This window comes from Bos indicus, chromosome 19 (genome assembly GCF_029378745.1).
Source record: "Bos indicus isolate NIAB-ARS_2022 breed Sahiwal x Tharparkar chromosome 19, NIAB-ARS_B.indTharparkar_mat_pri_1.0, whole genome shotgun sequence".
NCBI classification, from domain to species: Eukaryota; Metazoa; Chordata; class Mammalia; order Artiodactyla; family Bovidae; genus Bos; species Bos indicus.
In genome coordinates this window covers 50,714,694-50,737,412 of record NC_091778.1, presented here as the reverse complement: position 1 = coordinate 50,737,412, position 22,719 = coordinate 50,714,694, and the positions used below count along the sequence as shown (strand labels likewise).

General features: G+C 43.0%; 1 protein-coding gene and 1 long non-coding RNA gene across 2 annotated transcripts in view; one reads left to right on the top strand and one right to left on the bottom strand.

The window, feature by feature from the left end:
- Positions 1-686: 686 nt before the first annotated feature.
- LOC109573796 (uncharacterized) lies at positions 687-14,297 on the bottom strand. Its single transcript, XR_002182979.2, has 2 exons — positions 14,229-14,297; positions 687-914 (listed from the first exon to the last, which is right to left on the bottom strand). It is a non-coding gene; the product is annotated as an uncharacterized lncRNA (long non-coding RNA).
- Positions 14,298-14,472: 175 nt separating this feature from the next.
- The window catches only part of PITPNC1 (phosphatidylinositol transfer protein cytoplasmic 1), a 218,060-nt gene continuing 209,813 nt past the window's right edge, over positions 14,473-22,719 (top strand). The window contains exon 1 of the mRNA XM_070773829.1: positions 14,473-21,123. Within this exon, the coding sequence (XP_070629930.1) occupies positions 21,046-21,123 (78 nt within the window). The 5' untranslated portion in view covers positions 14,473-21,045. The remainder of the gene's footprint in view (positions 21,124-22,719) is intronic.

The window sequence follows — 22,719 nt, the reverse complement described above, 5'->3', positions numbered from 1 at the left end:
GTTTCCTAATTCTTAGAGCGTAGATAGGGTGTATTTCCTAGGAAAGACAGATTTATATCCAGCAAACATCATCTCAAGTTGCCGTGCCAGACTCGTGGAGCTTTCTCTGCGTCCTTGTCTCAAGTTTTGTGGATTCAGTACGTGTTTTAGAGCTAAGAGTGAAGTCAGTCTTTCATCCTTATTTGGAATACTTTCTAGTTTTGACATTAAATATGGGATCAGGAGAATTCTGAGAAAGGGAAGACCCTCTTTTTTCCTGCATTAGAGAGTCAATGGATTCATTAAAAAAAAAAAAAATCCTTTTATACCAGAATGATCCACCTCTGGCTGTACATAAAGCACAAAGTTATCGGAGACCTTTTTTCCCTTTGTGCTCTGAGCGCTTGACATCAGTCTGCCTTTGATCCCCAAGGGGGTAGCAGGAAAGCAATGCTTTTCACATTGGAGCTATAAAAAGGCTCTCTGTGGAAAGGAATATATTTTATTGATCAGTGATCAGTGAGTCTTTTTTAATGGCATGCTTTGTTTTAAATGCGATTTGAAAACCTTCAAAGGAAGATTCTCAGGAATTATTAAGTCACGGCCTGTCAGCATGCCTCTGAATGCAGCCAGAAGCAATGGAGCAAAAAAAAATCTCAATGTGTAGCCAGATTTCTAAATTCCTGGAGACCCACGACATGAATCCGTTCAATTTTCTACTTGTGTTTTTATTCCCATTGCATTTCCTGACATTTAATATATTTTCTCCCCAGAGAAGCACTTAGTGCCTTAATATTCAGACATATTTTCCAATATTTCTTCTAATCAAATCAGTAGTCCTCGGGGGTTCCCTGTTAGTCCAGTGGTTAAGACTCTGCTTCCAATGCAGGGGGTATGGGTTCAATCCCTGGTGGGGGAACTAGGATCACACGTGCCTGTGAGAAAAAAATCAGTAATCCTTCACTTACATAGTCTGTATGTAGTCGAAGGAAGATCAGAACTGCCTCATGTGGGTGCCCATTCTTATCCCAATGATGAGAATTTTATCATCCATGAATAATGCATTATCCATGATGTTAACTAGAACATACTCAGCTCCAGTCTCTTTGGCTGGGGCTCTTTTAAGGTCTTTCTGGATACAAAGGGGAAGACGGCACTTTGGGAGACCTCTGCACACCCCTCCTTGGCTTCTCCCCTTCCAGGCAGGTTGAGCGTGGGCTTTCTTCTTTATGGCACTGTGAAGACTTGGCAGGTGGCAAAAGAACTGTTAGTTTTCCCCCTGTGTTGGATACAGTCACACATACAGCCTGTATGTAGGATCGAAAGCCTTTTTATCTTGGTGCCAAAGACTTGGGAAAAGAGGATGGTAGCTTTCAAAATCCGTTTATGTTATTCCTAACCTCTTTGTGTAGTGTGATATTAGGGGGAAAACCAGCTTGCTCTAACAGATGACACCTTATCCAGGTTATGGCAGTTCTTAAATCGCCTTAAGTGAAGTCCCAGTCTTTTTGTGACCTTAGAGAAGCTATCTTAATCTTCCTGTGCCTTAGTTTCTCTACTGCCTTGAAATGTGGCAAAGTTACACTGTCCATTGATCTAGTCAGTATTTATCAAGGTCTGGAAATACAGAGGTGAGTGAGCCAGCAGATTTTTCCTTGATGGGAATCATAGTCTAGTAGGGCAAGGCAATTAGAGACCTTTCAGAGATAATATCGAGTGGTGAATTCCACATATCGATGATACACGAGGCCAACAGGAAATGACCTCAAATTGTAGTTAAGATTCACAGGATAAGAGATGAGCTTAATATCTGTGAACGCTTGGAACCCAGAAAGGTGAGCTGGTGTAACTTGCAGGAAGTATGACTCACTTGTGAATGTAATGAAGAAGGCTTAAAGAAAATCATCTGAAGAAAGGCTGTACCGATAATGCTTCGAAAGGCAGAGAAAAAAACAAAATGGCATGTCCCCTGGCCTGTCCTGGGAAGGGAGGAGCTCACAGACCTTTGACATTGTCCAGCTACCATTACATAGAGTTGGGAGGAGAAAACAAAATAAGGGGATTTCTCTGGAGGTCCAATGGTTAAGCGTCCACACTTCCAGTAGAGAGAGTGAGGGTTCTATCCCTGGTCGGGGAACTAAGAGCCTGCACTCCATGTGGTGAGGCCAAAACAAACAAACAAAACAAAAAATAAGGCTTCAGATATAGACTGAGTTTAAATCCCAATTCTGCCACTTCTTACTAGGTGCTTGACCTTGGACAAGTCACTTCAACCTCTGAGCTTCAGTGTGCTCATCTTTAAAAGTGGGCACAGGGAACTTGACTTGGTACTCTTTAATGACTTATGTGGGAAAATAATCTTACCAAGAGTTGATACATGTATAACTGATTCACTTCGCTGTACACTTGAAACTAACACCGCATTGTAAATCGACTATACTTCAATAAAATTTTTTAAAAATTAAAAAGAAATTTCAAAACGGTGGGCTGAGACAAGGAACTGTATTCATTATCTTGTAATAACCTATAATGGAAAAAATCTGAAAAAGAATATATATCTATAAAAGAATATGTGTAAATATACATATACATATATATATATGTGTGTATATATAATGGAATCACTTTTCTGTGCACCTGTAATTAACACCTGAACACTGTAAATCAACTCTGCTTCCATAATAAACACAAATAAATAAATATAAATTAAAAAGTGGACTGAGAAAGAGTGGTCGTGTAGACGCGCCTCAATGCCTGCTGTGTCCTGAGCACTTAGTAAATGTGAGCTCTGCTCTAAGGAATGAAGCTCTGATTTGAACTCGGCAGCTCTGTCTTAATTCTGTTGCTCCCAAGACTTCAGCATCCTTGCCTTTTTTTTTCAAGTGAGAAAGAATACAAAGAAGAGCTGCGTTTTAATTGTTTTACTGCTCAACTGCTAACTGTTTTGATAGATTGAACAAAGTCCATTGATTCTTCATGGAGGAGAGCCTGCTGGAGAGTGTGAGTCAGCGTCTGTGTTATTAACTTGTTCAGAAGCTTTTTGTGGCAGATTGATTTAAAAGCCCCCAACAACATGGGAGGATTTTATTTAATAAAAATATTGTCAGAACGGCATTGAGATTTTGAGTTTGGCTTTCGAATCAAGCAATACAAGTTGAATATAGGTCTTTCTTCTGACAGATTGAAGAACCATGATGGATTGCGGAAATACTCTCCATCATCTTGTAGGGCTTTGCCTGGGGGAGGTAATATTCCCCTGGAGCACCCTGACCCCCAATTAGCAGGCACGACTTTCTTTTCTAAAGGTGAGGATATGGGTTTGATATAGAGAGCTGGTGAAATATGGTCACTAATACTTTCAACTTATAGGGTTATGTGGTTTACCTGCATTGAACAAGATGAGTGTGTGCCCGACTGTATCTCTGTGGGTTTCCATCCTGTGGTTCTGGGATTAAGGACAAGTGAAAGAAAGTTGTTAAACGAAGAATGTTTCCATCGTGCCTTCAAAAGCAGGCTCCAGATTGGTATCCTCCAGCCTGGAAGGAAGATATCGTCGGAGTCTCACATGCAGAGAGTCGCAATGTTCCTTCTTGAGTGTCTTTGTCCTTATTTGGACTCTGGGCTGAAACATCCGGATCAGTTTCACAGAAGAGGTTTTGAGTAGGTTCCTTGCAACCCTGAAAGTCACACTTCTCTGAAATTGGTTTTAACACCAATCCAAACCCCACTGGTGTTCCTGTTATGTTTTACAGCTATTTATATGGCCTTTAATAAATGATCTCTGGAGAAAAAGAAGGATCACTAGTTGTGATCATTGTTCAGGAGGATCAAGCCCTCAACTGGCCACAGCTTATTCAAAACCTGCGTTGCTTCAGCAGAATTTCTGATATTAGGCAAACTTCTTCTTAAAGGGCCAGCGAATAACTTTTTTTTTTGGCTTTGCAGGCCACAAGGTCTCTGGCACAATCCTTCAGTGCTGCTGTCATAGCTCAAAAGTAGCCATAAACAGTAGGTGAGAGGGATGAGTGTGACTGTGTTTTAATAAAACTTTATTTACCAAATAGGCCATTGGCCTGCCACCCCTGATTCGCTGACATCTGCATAGATCATCATAAACTTCCTGTAACCTTGTGAGTGTGAAAATTACACTTTGGAGTAAAAAAACTCATTTGAATATAAATTTGTGTTTAGAGTTTCCTTATTGATGTATCACAGTGTTTTCTTACAACTTAGTTTTTATTTAAACATTCCACATTCATTGCCTCAAAATTGGATTCCTCATTTTCATTGCTTGGTAAGGACACCCATGTTTGATAGGAAACAAATTAATTGATAATGTTGGAATTCCTATTCATGGTGAAGTTCACTTTTACTTGCCAGTGACGTTTTCCGCACCCTGTTCCGGGTTCCGGGTGTCTCTTCTTTGTAGCAAATGCAAGCATGGGGTCCACTCTGGAGGTGCCATACCGGACCACTCTCCTAGTCTTGATTCCCGCGGGGAGAAATTCTTCTGGTCATAGTTCACGTTAATACGTAAGGCTTTGTGGCACTGTGAGATCCTGGCTACAGTACTGCTTTCCCACAATTTACAATCTCTCACTATTAAAACCTCCGATTTCTCTCACAAGAGCATGTGAGCCAGGTTTGCCAGAGTTTCAAAGTCATCTTCTATTGCACGTGAACACTGGCTGCACCCGGAGCTTGGCTGTGAACTGATTATTCTCACCACGACCTGTTAACACAAATCCCATCACTCCCAAGGCTAAAAATATACCATATTTAACACTTGGAAGCCAAATTCCAAGCAAATATATAATCTGCTTTGATTGAATCCTTGTTGAAAATGTTCATGGTGGAGTCAAATGCTGACTTTTAAGGTGGAAGATTACCCCTGATGGCTCAGTTGGTAAAGAATCCGCCTGCAATACGGGAGACCCCAGTTCAATTCCTGGGTCCAGAAGATCCACTGGAGAAGGGATAGGCTACCCATTCCAGTATTCTTGGGCTTCCCTGGTGGCTCAGATGGTAAAGAATCCTCCTGCAATGCAGGAGACCTGGGTTCGATCCCTGGGTTGGGAAGATCCCCTGGAGAAGGGAACGGCTACCCACTCCAGTATTCTGGCCTGAAGAGTCCATGGGGTCGCAGAGTCAGACATGACTGAGTGACTTTCACTTAAGGTGGAAGATTGCATTCCTTCTGTGAGCAGGTAGATAGAAATCAATTCCCCCTTATCAATTGATATAATCACAGAAACTGATAGATGGCTCAGCCTCAGCATCCAAAATCACACCAGTTCATCTTGTTTAAGAGTGTTTCCTCTCTCCCCAGAATTCCCTGGTGCTCCAGTGGTCAGGACTGGCTGCTTTCACTGCCATGGGCCCTAGTTCAATCCCTGGTTGGGGAACTTAAGATCCCACAAGTCACATGTTGCAGCCAAGATAAAAACAAAAAATGTGTGTTCTCCCTCATTTATGGCACAGAGCCACTGAGGATCAGGCTTCTATTTAAATCATGGTGCCATGTTAGAGGACTTAGGAATATTTAGTGTTTGTGTGTCCAGCTAGTGTTTGTGTAATATAAAAACATGCTTAGGAGATAAAGCTATTAATTCTAGTCATTTGTGAGTGATGGAATTATAGATGATTTTAAACTTCCTTCTTGTACAATTTTTCTGTTTTACAAATGTTCAATAAAGAATATGCATTACTCTAAGAAAAACAGTACAAAGGCTTTCAAAGTTTTTTTGACTGTGACCCCCAGTAAGAAGTAAAATTTACATCCTAACTCAGTACAAGCATGCATTTATGTATACAATTAAAACAAGCATTTCATGAAGCATTCATTAACCTTTGTGCTACCTGTCCTTATTTCCTGGTGTTTTCAATTTTTTACTCTATTTTATTGACATAGAAAGAAAGAGTGCAGGCACTGACCAACTAAAATGACCTCATAAACCCCTGATGGGTAAATTGAAAAATACTGACTATTGTGCAATAGTGCCAGTCTTTTATTTCATGGGTCAGTAAAATTTCAAAAGAAATTTTGGCACTTGATGCAAGATCAACTTTTTATGTTGCAGAGTAAGGCTATTTAAAAAACTTCTGCTATTCTTTTCATTAATTTTTCATGTTAAAATTTGTTTTTTATGATTGGGGGAAATTTTCACGTTGAAATAATCCTTTATTTTATGGAAGTATGTTTGAACATGAAACGATTTCAGGATTTAAACAGTGAGTAAATTTAGCCTTATGAGAACAGACTACACTGGCTTTGTTTTTTTCCGTTTGGCATTGAACCTGTGCAAACTTGGTGACGCAAGAGCGCTTGAGAATCATTGAGGAATTATCAGTGCAGCCAAAAGAGTCCCACTTTGGAACAAACACAGTTGCAGCTCTGCATCCCCACTACTTGGGAGCAAATCACTTAACTTTTCTGATCTGAACCCCATTCTGCTCACCTGTAAAAGGAGTACCTTTCACAGGTGTAAAGATATGATTTATATAGAGTTTAAGACAGTTTCAGATGCAGGGGAGTTTATAAATGGTAACATCTCAGAACTGTTAACTCTTTCTGCTGCTCTGTACTATAAAAAAACTTGGAAGGTTTAAAGACGTTCATTAGATGTTTCTATTTTATGATGAACTGCCCCTTTAACTATCATTAATATAAATAACACTTTTTTTGGTTTGTTTCCTGTCTTGTCTCACCCTCAAGCTTTACCCTTCTTACTATATTTTTTCCCATCTTTTAACCTCCTGTCAACCTCTTGATACCCTTATTCATGATGGGAACACGGCTCGTCTGGCAGTTTTAGGGGACAGAAAATATTCCTTGACAGTGCCATGAGCTTGCAGTTTTTAAGTTGTGGTTTTGGCTAGAGGGGACTTAGATGGTGAGCAGAATACTAAGACTAAGGGAAGGATGTGCTTAAAATAGATCTTGTGAGCCTTCTGTTTAATTACATGGTAATTTGTAAAACAGACTGGTTTCTGTGGCCTTGAATACTAATGCAGATTTGTCCCTTACTAATCTTAAAAGCATATATCCCGAGAAATGCATAATTCACACATTTTCACACATTTTATGTCTTCAAAGGCTCCACGTGAATCAGTCTGAAACCTTTTCTTCATTTATCTTTTGAAGTGGTGACTTTTTTTGGTCAAGGGGCTGTATGTTTATTTCATCAGCAATACCTATATTTAAAATGTCCTCTGTTTGGCTCAGATATTTTCAGTTTCTAAGTGGTACCAACCACACCCCTGTATTTCCCCAATGGATTAACCCTCCAGGAAAGTTCTAGCTGTCTGAAACTCTCAGGAAACAAGCTGGGTGTGCCTGATAAGGAAGGTTTAACAAAATCATGTGCATTTTTCTAGAATATTTTCTATCATAATAGCTAACATTTTGCTGGGCTTTCTATGTTCTAGAAACTTTGTTAAAGGCTTCCAGAACATCTCATTTAATCAGAAGAAAAAAATAAATACATTTCTGCCTTGATTGCTTGAGAGATCTGTTGTAAAGGTCAGCAGTTACAGTGTATCCTATGGATTTCAGTTCTGCCTTACTATTGTTCTCATTTAGCTTACCACTATTTACTGAGTAGTTATTATGTGTCAGATACCACTCTGGGCACTAGGGATGTGCAACCACAAGTCACGGAATGCCTGGCACCACTAGAAACGTCCTGCCTTCTGCATGGGAGGACCAAGATAATAATGTTGTTGTTGTTCAGTTGCTAAGTTGTGTCCGACTTTTTGCGACCCCGTGGACTACAGCACACCAGGCTCCTCTGTCTTCCACGATCTCCTGGAGTTTGCTCTGATTCATGTCCGTTGAATCGGTGACACTATCTAACCAACCATCTCATCCTCTGCCGCCCCCTTCTCCTTTTGCCTTCAAACTTTCCCAGCATCAGGGCCTGTTCCAGTGAGTTGTCTCTTTGGATGATAATGTATAAACATACAAATATAATGTCAGGTAGAGACTTTAAAAAGGCAGGATAAAGAAGCAGGGAGTGGGGATGGGAAAAGTGATGAGGAAGGCCTTTGATGAGATATCTGAGCAGAGACCTGCATGAATCACGGGAAGAAGCCTCGCAGATATTTGGCAAAAGAGCCAGTTGCTTCTGCACTAAGTGGTTCTCCCTCTCCTGCTTTTTATAGTCTTCCTGTCTCCTCCTTGCTTGAGCCAGACCAACGGAAGCCAGATCTAGAGAGGAGACAGAACGGCAAGTGTGCGGTAGGGAAGGCAAAGGACTTAGCTCCAGCTGCGGAAGCAGGTCTGGACACACGGGTGACATCACATGCGAGTGTGGTGGCTGCTATGATCCACCAAGCTTGCAGGCAGATGCATCATCAGAGGGCCAGCCAGCCCTGGGCAGTGGGACCACCTAGCTGCAGGAGAAGATGCTCCCAAAGAGGAGTCTGACGGCCAGCAGAACAGCACAGGCTGGGCATGGGTGTTGTCAACGTGGGGCAGAGGGGCCAAGACCACAGGTGGCACTGCTACTGGGGCTCAGAACAGAACCTGGTTCTCCGAGGAGATGGAGCAGACCAAGGCAGAGGGCAGACCATACAGGGCTTTGGGGGTCTGGCCAGGAGTTTCGGATGTTGCCTTCTTACTGCGGGAGCCACTGAGAATTATAAACAGGGGAGTAACATAATTTGATTTCTGTCTCTGATGTGTGGAGGGCTTCCCTGGTGGCTCAGTGGTAAAGAATCTGTCTACAGTGCAGGAGACCCAGGTTCAGTCCCTGGGTTGGGAAAATGCCCTGGAGAAGGGAATGGCTACCCACTCCAATATTCTTACCTGGAGAATTCCACGGACCTAGGAGCCTGGTGGGCTACAGTCCATGGGGTTGCAAAGAGTCGGACACGACTAAGCAACTAACACTTTTCTGATGTGTGGAAAGTCAAGGCAAGAGGAGGAGTGGGGATAAAAGGGAACCAGGGATCCTTGGACTTCAGGGATGTTGAGGTTCAGGGATTCATGCTGATGGCCTTTCTGTAGAGGTGGGATACTCAGTTATCAAGGCTATTTAGTGATAGCCTTCTGTAGGGGTCCAGTAGTCTCCTCCAGATTCATGTTTGTCTGAATCCTCAGAATGTGACCTTATTTGGAAATAGGGGTTTTGCAGATGTAGTCAGTTAAGAAGTTAAGAACCTTGAGATGAAATCATTCTGGATATAGAATGACCGGTTTCCTTATAAGAAAAGAGGACGCAGACACAAAGATGGCCTTGTGAAAGTGGAGGCAGAAATTGGGGATATGAAGCCACAGGGATCTCTACCTGCAGAGTCGTGAAAGAAAGTGAAAGTGAAAGTCGCTCACTTGTGTCCGACTCTTTGCGACCCCATGGACTATACAGTCCATGGAATTCTCCAGCCCAGAATACTGGAGTGGGAGCCTTTCCCTTCTGCAGGGGATCTTCCCAACCCAGGTCTCCTGCATTGCAGGCAGATTCTTTACCAGGTGAGCCACAAGGGAAGCAAGAGCCGTGAGACAGTAACATTTCTATTGCTTGAAGTGACATGGTTGGTAGTACTGTCTCATTGCTGCTACAGGAAACTAACGCGGTTCCTAAGAATCTTTGATCTCTTAGGAGGTTTCACTGGGAGAGAGAGAGAGTGGGAGTCTTACAGGAACATTAGCAGCTCTGTAAACCTCCCTTAACGTCAGGGAGGGTGGTATTACCAAGAACTTGAGTGAGCATTAGTAGCCCTGAGGAGGCAGGGCTGGTTGAATCAGTGAATGAAAGTGAGTGAATGAATAGGTCTGTCTGTGAATGAATAGGGTCTTGTCTGCCCTGGAGGTAATTAAATAGCCCCCGTCGTGATAATTATAAGCAGCCACAGACAGTGTGTGGGCACTCCTTTGCTATGTACCTCCTAAGCTCATGCAGGTTGAAATACCAGATTAATTAAAAATCTGTGTTAGAATATGGATGGGGAGACCGAGTTCCTGAGTGATGGCCTAAGTACCTCTCTAATGCATAGACTGTGTGGATTTTAGAATCTGGACCCTTAACATTGATTTTCTGAGCTGAGAGGTATTTTCCCTTCCTCCCTTTTAAATGTTTATTAGCTGGGTCAAGTTGGGAGAACTGGAGAAGCAATCCAGAAGTATAATTCTCTACCCCAGCAACAAAAAGCAGTCCCGCTGATGGTTTATTGCTACTATTTGTTTTTGTTTTGTTTTGTTCAGAGGTTGAAAGTGCTGAAAAAGGAGAGGAAACTCCAAGACACAAACATTTGATTTTATTGTAATCCTGCCAGAGGCCTACCCCCTCTGCTCCTATAAATTTCTCTTGCCCGGTCCTGTAGAAAGTATACATGGACATTGATCAAACTTTTTTTTTTTTCTTAATTAAACTAATGGACTGGCCTCTCTTCCATAAAACATGGATCCAAGTAGTGATGCCCTGGCCTGAGCATCAGCCTCTCCCAGGAAACCTGGTCCTTTGTCTTTGTGATATAAATTCCTGGTCCTGTCTGAACACACAGCAGGTCCTGAATGAGTGCTTCTTTAACTTAAACCAGGGCTGAAATGCAAAACTGGTTAGGCATGAATACCTGGACAGTGTCAGTTTCTATGTCAGTTTCTCTTCTGTGCAATTGATGAGCTTCCTAATGTTGATTAAAAAAAAAAACAAAAAACCAAGCACTGTATTTAGTTAATTAAAAAAATACAGACTAGGATTCAAAACAGCTGTGTTTGTTGTTGGCGTGGCCTTTATCCTCCTCATATTCATGTTATGTCACAACAGTACCGCATTGTAGAAACAAAAGTTTAGAAAGAATAAGGATGACTTTTCTCTCTCCAGTTACCAGTACAACCCACAGCCTCAGCTCATAATATTTATTTAATTTTGTGTCTGGTAATAGGGCTCAGAGACAATTCTGTGAGGCAGATGTGTGAAGAGCTGATCCTTATGGAAGCTAATTTCTTGTAGAAATAAATATACTCTGAGGCCTCGGACGGAGAAGGCAATGGCACCCCACTCTAGTACTCTTGCCTGGAAAACCCCATGGATGGAGGAGCCTGGTAGGCTGCAGTCCATGGGGTTGCTAAGAGTTGGACACGACTGAGCGACTTCACTTTCACTTTTCACTTTCATGCATTGGAGAAGGAAATGGCAACCCACTCCAGTATTCTTGCCTGGAGAATCCCAGGGACGGGGGAGCCTGGTGGGCTGCCGTCTATGGGGTCGCCCAGAGTCGAAAACGACCTAAGCGACTTAGCAGCAGCAGCAGCAGAGGCCTTGGACAGACCGTTATTCTAAGATGCTTCCCTTTTGAGTACATTTGAATATGTTCATGGGTTGTATAGAGTTTTTTACATCCTGTTATCCAATTTATCACCTTTTGCCACATTTCTTGGTTGTAAGTATCCCAGTCAGTGTCAATGGTGAATAGAGAAAGAAGGTAAAGGGAAGAAGTAAAATAAACAGGGAAAAAACGAAACAAACAAGTAAGTAAAAAACACACACGCACACACACACAGCACTGAAAACCTCTTTCCCAGTAGGCAATACCTTTGAATGTAAAACTTATCAGGCAGGCTGGAGAAGAGGGATATATCTGCTTAAAATGAGAGCCGTCTGTAGGCTGTATTCAGGTTATCACAGGTCACCCGTAGCCTGGATGGCAGCCAAAGCTAGGGTGAGGCCAGTGAGACATGCCCCTGGGACCCCAAATTGAGGGGGAACCCCCCAAACTCAATAATCATGATGAATAATATTTTTAATCTGATATATTGTAAAAACATCATTAATATAAAATATCCTATGCTGAATAAAATATCCAAATGTTGAGTGCAGGACCTGACCCTGCACTGGTGAACTCAAACTTATTCACCTCCCACTAACCGAGAGTAAGTTACCGAGAGTCGAAAAGGAAAAGTTTCTCCTTGCTCTAAGCCCGGCTTTGCTCTGGGTTTAAATTCTAGTTCCTTTAGAAAAAAAAAAAAAAATAAATAAATAAATAAATTCTAGTTCCTTTAGGACCAGCTCTGTGACCTCAAGCTCAGGACTCGACCTCTCAGAGCTTCCTTTTGTAGGAAAAAAATAGCGCTTTCCTTTGCAGGACTTTGGCATGGCTTAAAGTTATACTTGTGAGGCTACTGGGTGCACGGTAGATGGCCATTAAACCATGGCTTGAAATAATTCATAGTTATTCACAGAGAATTCAGTTCTTCAGGCGACCCTAGCAGGTCCTGCCTCTTACACGAGTCTTTTACACATCTGTCAGGGTTAACACAGCTGTGCTTTCACTTCATAGGATGTCTCAGAGTGTAGCCCGGTGCCTGCGCTTTGAACGCTCATACATCCGTTCAACAGCTAAGTAACCAGTTTCCTGTTTAGTCATAGCTCTTTGCCTGGGCTGGGACATGGGCAGCAAGTTGATATCTCTGTACCTCCCTCTCATAGCAAGATAGCCTTCCAAAACCATCCAGAAGTTAGATTTGACAGCAGCTTTTTTTCTGGCTGCTCTGGGCCTATGTGATTCTTCCACCAGGGATCAAAGCCACTCGCTCAGGTGTGGAAATACAGAGTCTTAACCACTGGACCACCAGGAAAGTCTCATAACAGCTTTCTATTTATTAAAACCTCCTCCATCATTGAGTCTCTCTTGAGCCCATTTCCACGCCTAGTGATTTATCTGGATAACGTGTCCATGATCCTGAATGGCCTCTGATTTGCTCCACAGAGAAGAGGATATATTCCATAACATAGGACTGAAGCTAATATGGGGCAAGTGGAAATCACATGGGCAGGAAGGTTGGAGTGGGAATCTGGTTACTATCTGATACAAAACTGTAAAGCTCCCTCCCCCCATCCATTCTCTCCCACTGTCCCAGCCAGGTGTAAGCAACCATTTTTTCAGCCTTTCTTCTAATCTGATCGTAGCTGCAGAGATAACAAAGCAGAGCCCTCATTTCAGTTACTCTCCTCCTTAGTCCTAAGGATACAAAATGAGATGGGAGAACGACAGGAGAATGTCACTCAAAAAGCTTATCAGACTTTGGGGGTCTTAGTTATCATGAATGGGGATTCATCACTACACCCTGCTCTTCAGCGAGAGGCAGTTTGTGTGCTTTGGACTTAAGCTCTTCTTTTCCACTTAATTAGTTAATAGGAATTTATTGAGTTGGGCACAATATGATACAAAAAGCTAGGAGAATGGAATTTTTGCCCCTGAAGTGTCTATGATGTAGCTGGGGAGAATACATTATACTCCAGCTGAGCCTTTAGGCTTATATTCCTACTGTGTTTGTACATTCTCTCATTTCTGCCCTAGAAACATTGCTTGAATCCGGCCTCTTCCTCTTTCACCCTCTGGGCGTTTGCTCTTGCTTCCGGGCTGCCTATCCTCATTTACTACCCAGTCTATGGCAGAGCCCTGCCAAGCTCTTACAGGCGCCTTCAGACAAAGAAACTGTGCGCCCCATGTCCACTTATCAAAATATCCTCCCATATTGAGAACCGAGCAGGAAAAGTTAATAAAAAGCTCCACAACAATGACAAAACAAATACAGCTATATTATATATTATATATATATATATATCCAATCTGTTCCTGTATCATTGTGCACCTTTGTAAACCCACCCAGCATGGTGGAGGGTGGGGCTTGTGGAGGTGGGGGTGGTGTTTTCCATTACAAATAAGGCAGGGTGGTAAAACAAACAGCAACATTCTGTCTTTACCTACAGTTTGGATTTTGTTTTCCCTCGTGGATTTTTTTTGGCTTTAATTTTGATTTCTGAAAAAGAAAATTGCATTAAAATAATATTCATCCGGATCGCTGAATTCTTTGGTGTCCCTGTAAATTTTGTACCTCACTCAGTCACCCTAAGCCTGGCTCTGGTCTGTTGCAAAAGCCCATGCCAACCTGTTAGGCACACAGCTGACAGTGACCTTCCCAATAGACCAACAACGATCATGTTACTTCCGCATTTGTTCCTGATTGTCTAAGAGGTGAAATCTGGCCCCATTGGCTTGGCTAGAAGCCCCTTCTGGTCTGCATGCATGCTCAGTCGTGTCCGACTCTTTGCCACCCGGTGGACTGTAGCCCGCCAGGTTCCTCTGTCCGTGGGATCCTCCAGGCAAGAATACTGGAGTCGGTTGCCATGCCCTCCCCCAAGGGATCTTCCCCACCCAGGGATCAAACCCAGGTCTTCTACACTGCAGGCAAATTCTTTATCATCTGAGTCACCAGGGAAGTCTTGACAGTCTGGGTCCCCACTTACCCTGCCAGGGCATCTTCCACATCTGACCCTGTTCCTTCCTCACCACTCCGCTTCAGAACTACGTCTTTGTCCAGGCCATATCTTCTGTCAGAGTTGTACTCCTGGCCCCAGACTCATTCACCTTGGACGTCCCTGCTTAGCTCTTGAGTTTCACCTCCTGGCTGCACTGCCTTTTTGAGCTCCCTAAAGCAGGCTTACTTGCTCTGTTTTCCCATAGAAACCCGTTTGTTTCCACTCGATTTCTGTCCTGGCTGTTTCACTTACGATTCCACTGTGATTTATCTGTTTACCTGTGTCCCGGGTTACACTGCCAGCTCTCCTTGAGGAGAGCAGCCGGGCTTTTCATGTCAAATGAATAATGAATACAATTGGATACAGTGAAAGCAGTAACAAAAGCAGTAACAGCAACCATGAAATAATTCATGAAAAACAATAGCACAGTCAAGAGGCTCTGCTCTTAGCAGCCCTTAACGTCAGGCGATCCTGTGTTTCGAATGTCGGTTGTCATTAGCTAGCTTTGTGACACTAAATATTTTCATATTTTACTATGGAAACTTTCAAACAGAAACAAAAGTAGAGAGACCCCTCTGATGAACCCACATGGGCCCACCCCGCAACTACAGCAGTCAGCTTATAGCTAATCTAGTATCTGGTAATACCTCACCCTCCACTCCTATTCTTGGATTTTTTTTGTTTTAGAAGCAAATCCCAGATCACATATTATTTATTCCACATAGAATTACTTCAATAAGAACATTAAACTTTTAATTGAGTGCAAACTCAGTATCATCAACATGCAAGGAAGAGCTGCCAGTGGGTTGGGGTCATGGGAAAGCCCTTTTAAAGCAAGCCTTGAAGGATGAATATAGACTTTGGCAAAGAAAGTTGTTAAGTGGGAAGCTGTAAGTCATGTGTGCACAAGGTGTCAGCATATAGTTTTTGCTGAAACAGGGGTCAGGGCAGAGAGCGGGAACAAGAAGGAAAACCTAGGTGTGGAACAGATAGGGGACCAGGCCCTTGATGCTTTAGAGGTAGCCCTGCAGGTGAGGGGATGGACTGTGGGATCTTCTTGTTAAAAGGTAACAGTGTGTTCCTTTGGAGGTCTGTGCTCACAAGTGGGGCTGAGGACAGTAGTAATATTGGCTTAGTGCCCTTCAGTTGTCTCTCAAAGCACTTTCTTTGTTAACTGATTTCTCCTTAAAACAGTGAAAGAAATTGTCACAGAACATTTGAAGAACTGGTTCCTGTACCACCCACCAGGCTTTAGTGGAGAAGAAATGGGAACTTGGTTTTCCACACTCAGCCCTAGGCAAAGATGACCTGGCAACTGTGTATTTTATCCCACTGAGCTTAATCCTTATTATGAATAACAGAGCGAAGCTTTGTTATTCATGGGAGTGGATTTCTACTGCTGGGAGAATTAGCTGCACTCTTACTCGCAAGGTGCCTTCTGATGCAATGAGTCCCTTTGAACTGTGCATAAATAGAGGCTATTGTTTAGGCATTTGGAGATGAGGCTTAGATTGCCCCAGAATTTCCAATCAGACTTCAGGTATCTTTGTTTGACTGATTCTATTTTTTTTTCTTTCCTCCCTGAGTCCACAAGTAGTAGTTTTCTCCATGTTGCTTTAACGACTTGCCTTTTCATCACCTTCTAAAACTAGGGCACAACCAACCCCTTTTCTGGAGGCTTTTCAGCTTAGAGAAGGAGGAAATTCTTCCGAGTTCCAAAAAATAGAATAGAGAAAAAATGAGCAAGCTTAAGCAGGATATCACACAGAATTGGAGTCTTTGGTAAAGAAAAGTTCGTTTCCGATTAAGATTAAAAAAAAAAAAAACAAACTAGGAGAAATAGAAGCATAGAATCTCTTAAAAAGATACTTCAGGATCTCTAAAGGAGACTTGATTATTTGTGTAAGTCTCAAAGCTTGCACACCCCAGTTGCCCAGCACAGTAAGTCTTTCTGGGTCTTTGGAGTAGTGGATGTGAAACTCTGTCTTCAAAACCACAGAGAGAAGTCTCATTTTTTTTTTTGAAGGTGTCTATTTTCTGAAATTTTCACCTGGGATCTGAAAATACATGGCTATTTTTGGTTTTTTAGGTTTGTTTTTGTTTTTCTTATGAGAACTTTTAAGATCTACTGTCTTAGCAACTTTCAAATACAATAGCATATTGTTACCCACACTCTCCATGCCAGTATGTCACATCCTCAGGACTTACTGTCTCACCACAATGTTTTTCTGGAAAGGCTTATTGAAAATGATTTATGGGCTTAACCTGGGTATTTTCTTTTTATCACCTTGGTCTTTGTGTGTCCCTGACTATGTGTCTGTCTGTGGTTCTTCCACCCAGATTGAAGTCATTTTCTCTTCCAGAACCAGATGCTTCCAGTATGGGGAGGGCGGCTACCCCAACTTGTGTAAGAGGGTACCAGGCTTCTCCAGGACCCAGGAAGCTGCCCTTTGTAGGTGCTTCCTGCATGCTTTACTCACATCTTCATGTTACCTCTGTTTCTCCCTTCCACTGGATCTGTCTAGAGCCGCGGGGTCATTCTGCCCTTTTTTGTGACTCTGTGATTCTCATCCTTCCCAAGGGATAAGATCTTCTGGTGCAGTCCTGTCTCACCACCCAAAGACAAAAATTACCATTAGTCTGTGTTTACTGAACTGCAAAGGTGGGTGCATCACCTCTTTTAAGCGCTTAACACTTTTATCTCTTCGCTCTTTCCCACCTGTCACCTGTGCCTTGTCACCCACACGATTAAAACCATTTGATTGTATTTCTTCGATTTGCACTGACCTCCTAAGGAATGTCCACATTGACATAGCAAAGCCCCTTCTCTTGCCTTTTCTCCGCCGCCATGTTTGATTTTGGAAAGACTTGGTGTTTGGAAGAAGTTAAAAGTGACCCCCAAAGACTTGATTTGGACGATGCTGATACACACCTTTTGACGCCTTAGATTAGGTAGTGTCGATTTAATTTGGAGTCTGTCAGCTTCTTACATTCTGATCACTCATTTTGAAGGCTTGCTGAGGACATGTGATTATTTGTTAAACCACGATTGGAATAAACACACTTTTCTTTAAAGGGAAAAGAACTTTTTAAAGAAAGTAATAACTATACCTTTATATTTTCTTGACAGATATCAAAGGAAAAAATCTTCCTGTTTTTACCTTGACAGGACATCTAACATCAAGAACTTTAGTATTATAATCTAGAAATCTCAAGCTCAACAAATTTCTCTGTCTGGGGGTGGGGAAAGGGGGATGATAAAATAGTTTTCTATGCAGCTGGTTACCAAAATAGTCAAATATGCAAGCCAATTCATCTCCTTTTAAAAGGTTAGTCTTTTGATACATGAATCACAATTGATGCTAAAAGGAAAGTGTTAGAAACGTAAACTTTTTTTCTCTGCTAGTTCTGGTTTTGAATGTTTTAATTGCTTAAATGTTTATCTTTCTGGCAGTGAGGTTATTACTGGTAGCCAGTGATTACCAACAATTAAAATAACAAGTCAACCAAGACAACACTTGCATGCCCAGAAAACCGAATTAAAATCAACTTCTTTTTTTGCTCTCATGGTTTAGAAGTAAATTTTGAATCAGTTTCACGAGTTTTGTGGTAGTTTTCCAGATTAATGACTTTGGACCTTTGGACACTGAGGTGTGTGAATGCCTAATGTGTTTTCTTCCCTTTGCTATCAATTAGATATTTAAGAATGCAACTTATGAAGAAATAGCCATCTAAAAATGGCCAGAGGCCACAGTCCTGTATCCTTCCTTAGAATACTGCATAGGAGTCTTAAAAATACTGTGGTTATATGTGTCATGCTGCTAAGTCACTTCAGTCGTGTCCGACTCTGTGCGATCCCATAGACGGCAGCCCACCAGGCTCCCCTGTCCCTGGGATTCTCCAGGCAGGAACACTGGAGTGGGTTGCCATTTCCTTCTCCAATGCATGAAAGTGAAAAGTGAAAGGGAAGTTGCTCAGTTGTGTCCGACTCTTAGCGACCATGGGATTTTCCAGGCAAGAGTACTGGAGTGGGGTGCCATCGCCTTCTCCGATGTGTCATAAAATCTACATTTTAACCTTTTTTAAGTGTATAGTTCAGTGGCATTAAGTACATTCATAATGCTGTGTAACCATCACCACTACTCATCTCCAGGACTTTTTTGTCAACCCAAACAAAAGCTCTGTACCCCTTAAACACTAACACCCCATATCCCCTCACACCACCGTTCTGTTTTCTGTTTCTAGACTTTGACTATTCAAGCTACTTGTATAAGTGGAATAATTTGTCTGGATTATTTCACCAAGCGTAATGCTTCCTAGTTTCATCCATGTGGTAGCATCTGTCAGAATTTCCTTCCTTTAGAAGGCTGGATATTTCATTGTAGGTAGGTACCACATGCTGTGTATCCACTTATCTGTGGCTTAATGCACAGGAGCCTTTTAAAATTTAATTTTTCCTTTCATCACACACAAACACAAAAAGGTAACCACAAGAGGAAATATGTTAATGAGCTTGACTGTAGTAATCATTTCACTGTGTATATGTATCCCAAAGCATCACCTCATACACCCTAAGTCTGTGTGTGTGTGTATGTGTGAGATATGAATTCCCTAACCAGGGGTTGAACCTGGGTCCCTACAGTGGAAGCACAGAGTCCTGTCCATTGGACTGCCAGGGAATTCCCAAGTGTATACAATTTTTACTTTAAAAAATAGGATAGTATAAAAATTATTTTTAATATGTGCCATTTGGCATCTTTTCTCCTAATTTCCTGCTATTCGTTCACTTGGGGATCATTTTTTGAACCCTACATGATGCCATGTGCTGAGAAGACAGGGACAAATGAGCTCTACCCTGCATGCAGAGAACTTTTTCTCTGGCCAGGAAGACAGACCATGAAACTGGGTTTCAGGCTTGGTGGGCTGCCACCCAAGCAGAAGGCATGGGGAAGAGGGTGACTCAGTGCTGGAGAAGGGCCACATCCACTGTGGGTGGGGGCCTGAGGAATGAAGTCCTCTAGGCCATGTTCTAAATTCTCTTACCCAAAAGGCTAGAAATATATGTGAGCAGAATTAAAGGTCATGTGTAGAAGGAGAATCTGTTATATATATTACAGTAGTCCACCTCTAGGCATGACTTCTTGTAAATTATTTTCAAGTTTTATCATCAAAGACACCTCTCTCCTAAAATAATAGAGCACAACTTTAACTCCTTTGCCCCCTAAATAGACAGGAGGTTGTGTGTGGTACTGACTAACTTTCAAGCAGTATTACCATGTATTATGAAACACATTTTCAAAATTTGATTTGTGCATCCTATTCCCACTTGTACATAAAAAAGAATATAATTAACTTGTCCATGGTGGAAGAATATAGAATCTGGATCTTCTGGCATTTAGCCTACTGTTCTTTTGTCTGTATTTTCTAGTACCCTGTATTCAACAATGTGTGAAATTTTTTGTCCTCTCCATGTGTTAGCCATTTGGGAGCATTGGGAAGTTCAAGTAGATCTCCAAGGTACCAACCTGCACAATATATTGACAAGACAGTAGAACTGATATGCATTTGGTTGGTGTAGATGAGCTTAGCGCAATAGATGGATTGAACCACCTACCCTTAACTTGAAAGAGCAGATTAGTACTCATAGTCACAGTAAGAGTTTCAGAAACAACTAAAGCATGCACGTTGCTTTCTAGATAGCAGATTCTATATGGTCCAGATTGCCTCTGATATGTTCAGCATTCTGCTCTCCAGTCTATATATCTGTCCTCAGTTGGGGCATCATCTTTGGCTTTGTTCGTTTTGTGATCTCTAACTGCAAAAATCGGTTGGCGGTCAGCTGGGTGTCAACTGAAGAACAGCAACACGGCTCCTGCAAGGGTGAGGGGCGCCAGTGCGCACTGGCGCATGCGCATACGTGAGTTGGCGCATAAGACGTTCATGTCACACCACCGAGGCTCGAGGGCAGGGCGCCATTTTGTAGAGTTTTTTCTGACGAAGGAACCGCCGCCACTGCTGCATTCGTGAGGCTCTTGTCAGGGTGGTAACGCTGTTCATCGGAAACCTGCTCTGGGAGGAAGAGCAAGGGATCCATTCACTCTTTGAGCAGCATGGGAAGGTGCTAGAATGTGACATCATTAAGTACTATGTCTTTGGGAATGCGCTGGCGGTGGGTCCTGTGGTTAGGAAGGGCGCTGCGCTTGCGCCAACAGTGAGGGCCAGCAAACTGTCACGGGCCGGGTTCCATCCCTGGTCAGGGAACTTAGATCGGCTGCTGCTGCTGCTAAGTCGCTTCAGTCCTGTTCAGCTCTGTGCGACCCCATAGACGGTAGCCCATGAGGCTCCCCCGTTCCTGGGATTCTCCAGGCAAGAACACTGGAGTGGGTTGCCATTTCCTTCTCCAATGCATGAAAGTGAAAAGTGAAAGTGAAGTCGCTCAGTCGTATCCGACTCTTCGCGACCCCATGGACTGCAGCCTACCAGGCTCCTCCATCCATGGGATTTTCCAGGCAAGAGTACTGGAGTGGGTTGCCATTGCCTTCTCCGTTAGATCCCGCAAGCCCTGCCAAAACAACAAAACTACAGCAACCAAACAAAACCCTCTTTGTGGACATAAAGAAAAAGATGCAGCTGAGTGTGCCATATGCAACCTGCACCAGTAAAAGCTGCAGGGAGTGAACATTAATGAGGAAGCCGGCAAGAATAGGAACAAAGCGTCAACCAAGCTGCAAACAGGCATCGTATGTCCTGTTTGTACCAAATGAGAGCTTCGGGTCAAGTTTGAGGAGTATGGTCCAGTGGTGGAATGAAATGTGACGTCGTGAAAGATTATGCCTTCCTACATGTGGAACGGGCAGAGGACCTTGACTCACAGAGTTTCAAGGTAAATGAATGCGCGTGGCGTTGTACACGAGCCAGCTTCCAACCGCCCCTGGTGTGGGAGGAGGGTGGCTGCTATCGGTTGTGGAAAAGAGGAGCACTGGTCAAAAGAGATCAAAGGGATATCATGGCCGACTTTACTGAGTAGTACAATGAGAAATATGGAGCGGACCCCATTGGGCTATAGGGAATCCATGTATGAGGAGGATGCATTGGGAGCACTCGGCTACTGACTAGGCTAAGCCCATATAGAGCCCGCTTTCAGGAGGCAATGGCGGCAGCAGCTTCCTTGTACAGCTACGTGTCCCATGTGCCTCAAGACCAGAGCACAGCTGTGACCAGTCACCTCAACTCCAGGGTTTTTTGTTTGGACTGCACCGCATGCCAGATCTTAGTTGCTTCTCCAGGGATCGAACCTGTGTCCCCTGCAGTGGGAGTGCAGGATCGTAACAACTGGACCAGCGGGGAAGTCCTTTCTCTCCTGTTGATCCCTGGACAGACCCCCACCCCCACCCCCCAATAGCCAAACTCAAACCCAGCTGCCACCTCAGGTGCTATGACTGTTGCCACTGCCATCACTAGATTCTATTATGAAAGGGACAGGATGCCCACCTCCCCCGTTCCTGCCGCAGCTGTGCTCCCACAGCTGGAGAGGGCTTTGTAATGGGCCGGAGGGTGTGCTGTCTCAGGCTTCACCAGCTGCGGGGAATTTTTGGTATGACGTGGCCCGGTATGAGCCGGAGCAGGATGTGGACCGAGGAGTGGTACTCAGCCCTTTACAAACTGGAGGTAGGACAATGGCAGACTGAGCCTTCGGGCTGCAGTCCTGTAGGAGAACTTATTCCATAAAGGCCCCTTTTGCTGAGATGGTTCCATTCCTTCATGTTTAGGTTAAAAAAAGGGGTCTGTGACCAACTATCTTTTCTTTCTTAATTTAATTTTTCTAAGTTGACTTTTCTTTCCTCCTGATACTAGTCTCTATAGCCTTTTGATCCGTTCTGTATATTCTCAGCCACTGAGCTGCCCTAGGTAAGGATGACACTGGCCATCCGTTTTTTCCTGTGCAGTGGAATCCCTCTCATCTTACTCTCCTTAGGAGTTGAACTCTCCTCCTTGTCTACCTGCAACATGTCAGTTTCCCTTTATTTTTATTTATTTAAAATTTGAAATGAAAAAAAAATTTTTTCATTCAGCTCCTGCGCATGGCGTGCAGGAATCCTTAGTTCCCTGACCAGGGATGGAACCTGACCCCCAGCAGTGAAAGCAGAGTCCTAACCACTGGGAACTACCTAGTCCTAACCAAGGGGACCACAAGGGAACTCCTCTCCTTTCCTTTTAAAATGGCTGTGAGAGGGCAAGCAACCTTTTACTTTGCTCTGTTAGCTCTGGACTCTAACATTGAAGCCAATCTTCTGAAATTACTAGGACCATTGGGATTTGGGTTGTGTTATGTCTGACCTATGGTCGTGGTACAGCGTTAGCTGAAACTTAGCCTTGTTTTACTCCACTCTTTCCATATTCCTAAAAGATATTTTGACAAATAAATGTTTCTAACCCTTAAAAAAAAATAACAGGAGAAGGAAAAGCATTTTCTTAATGC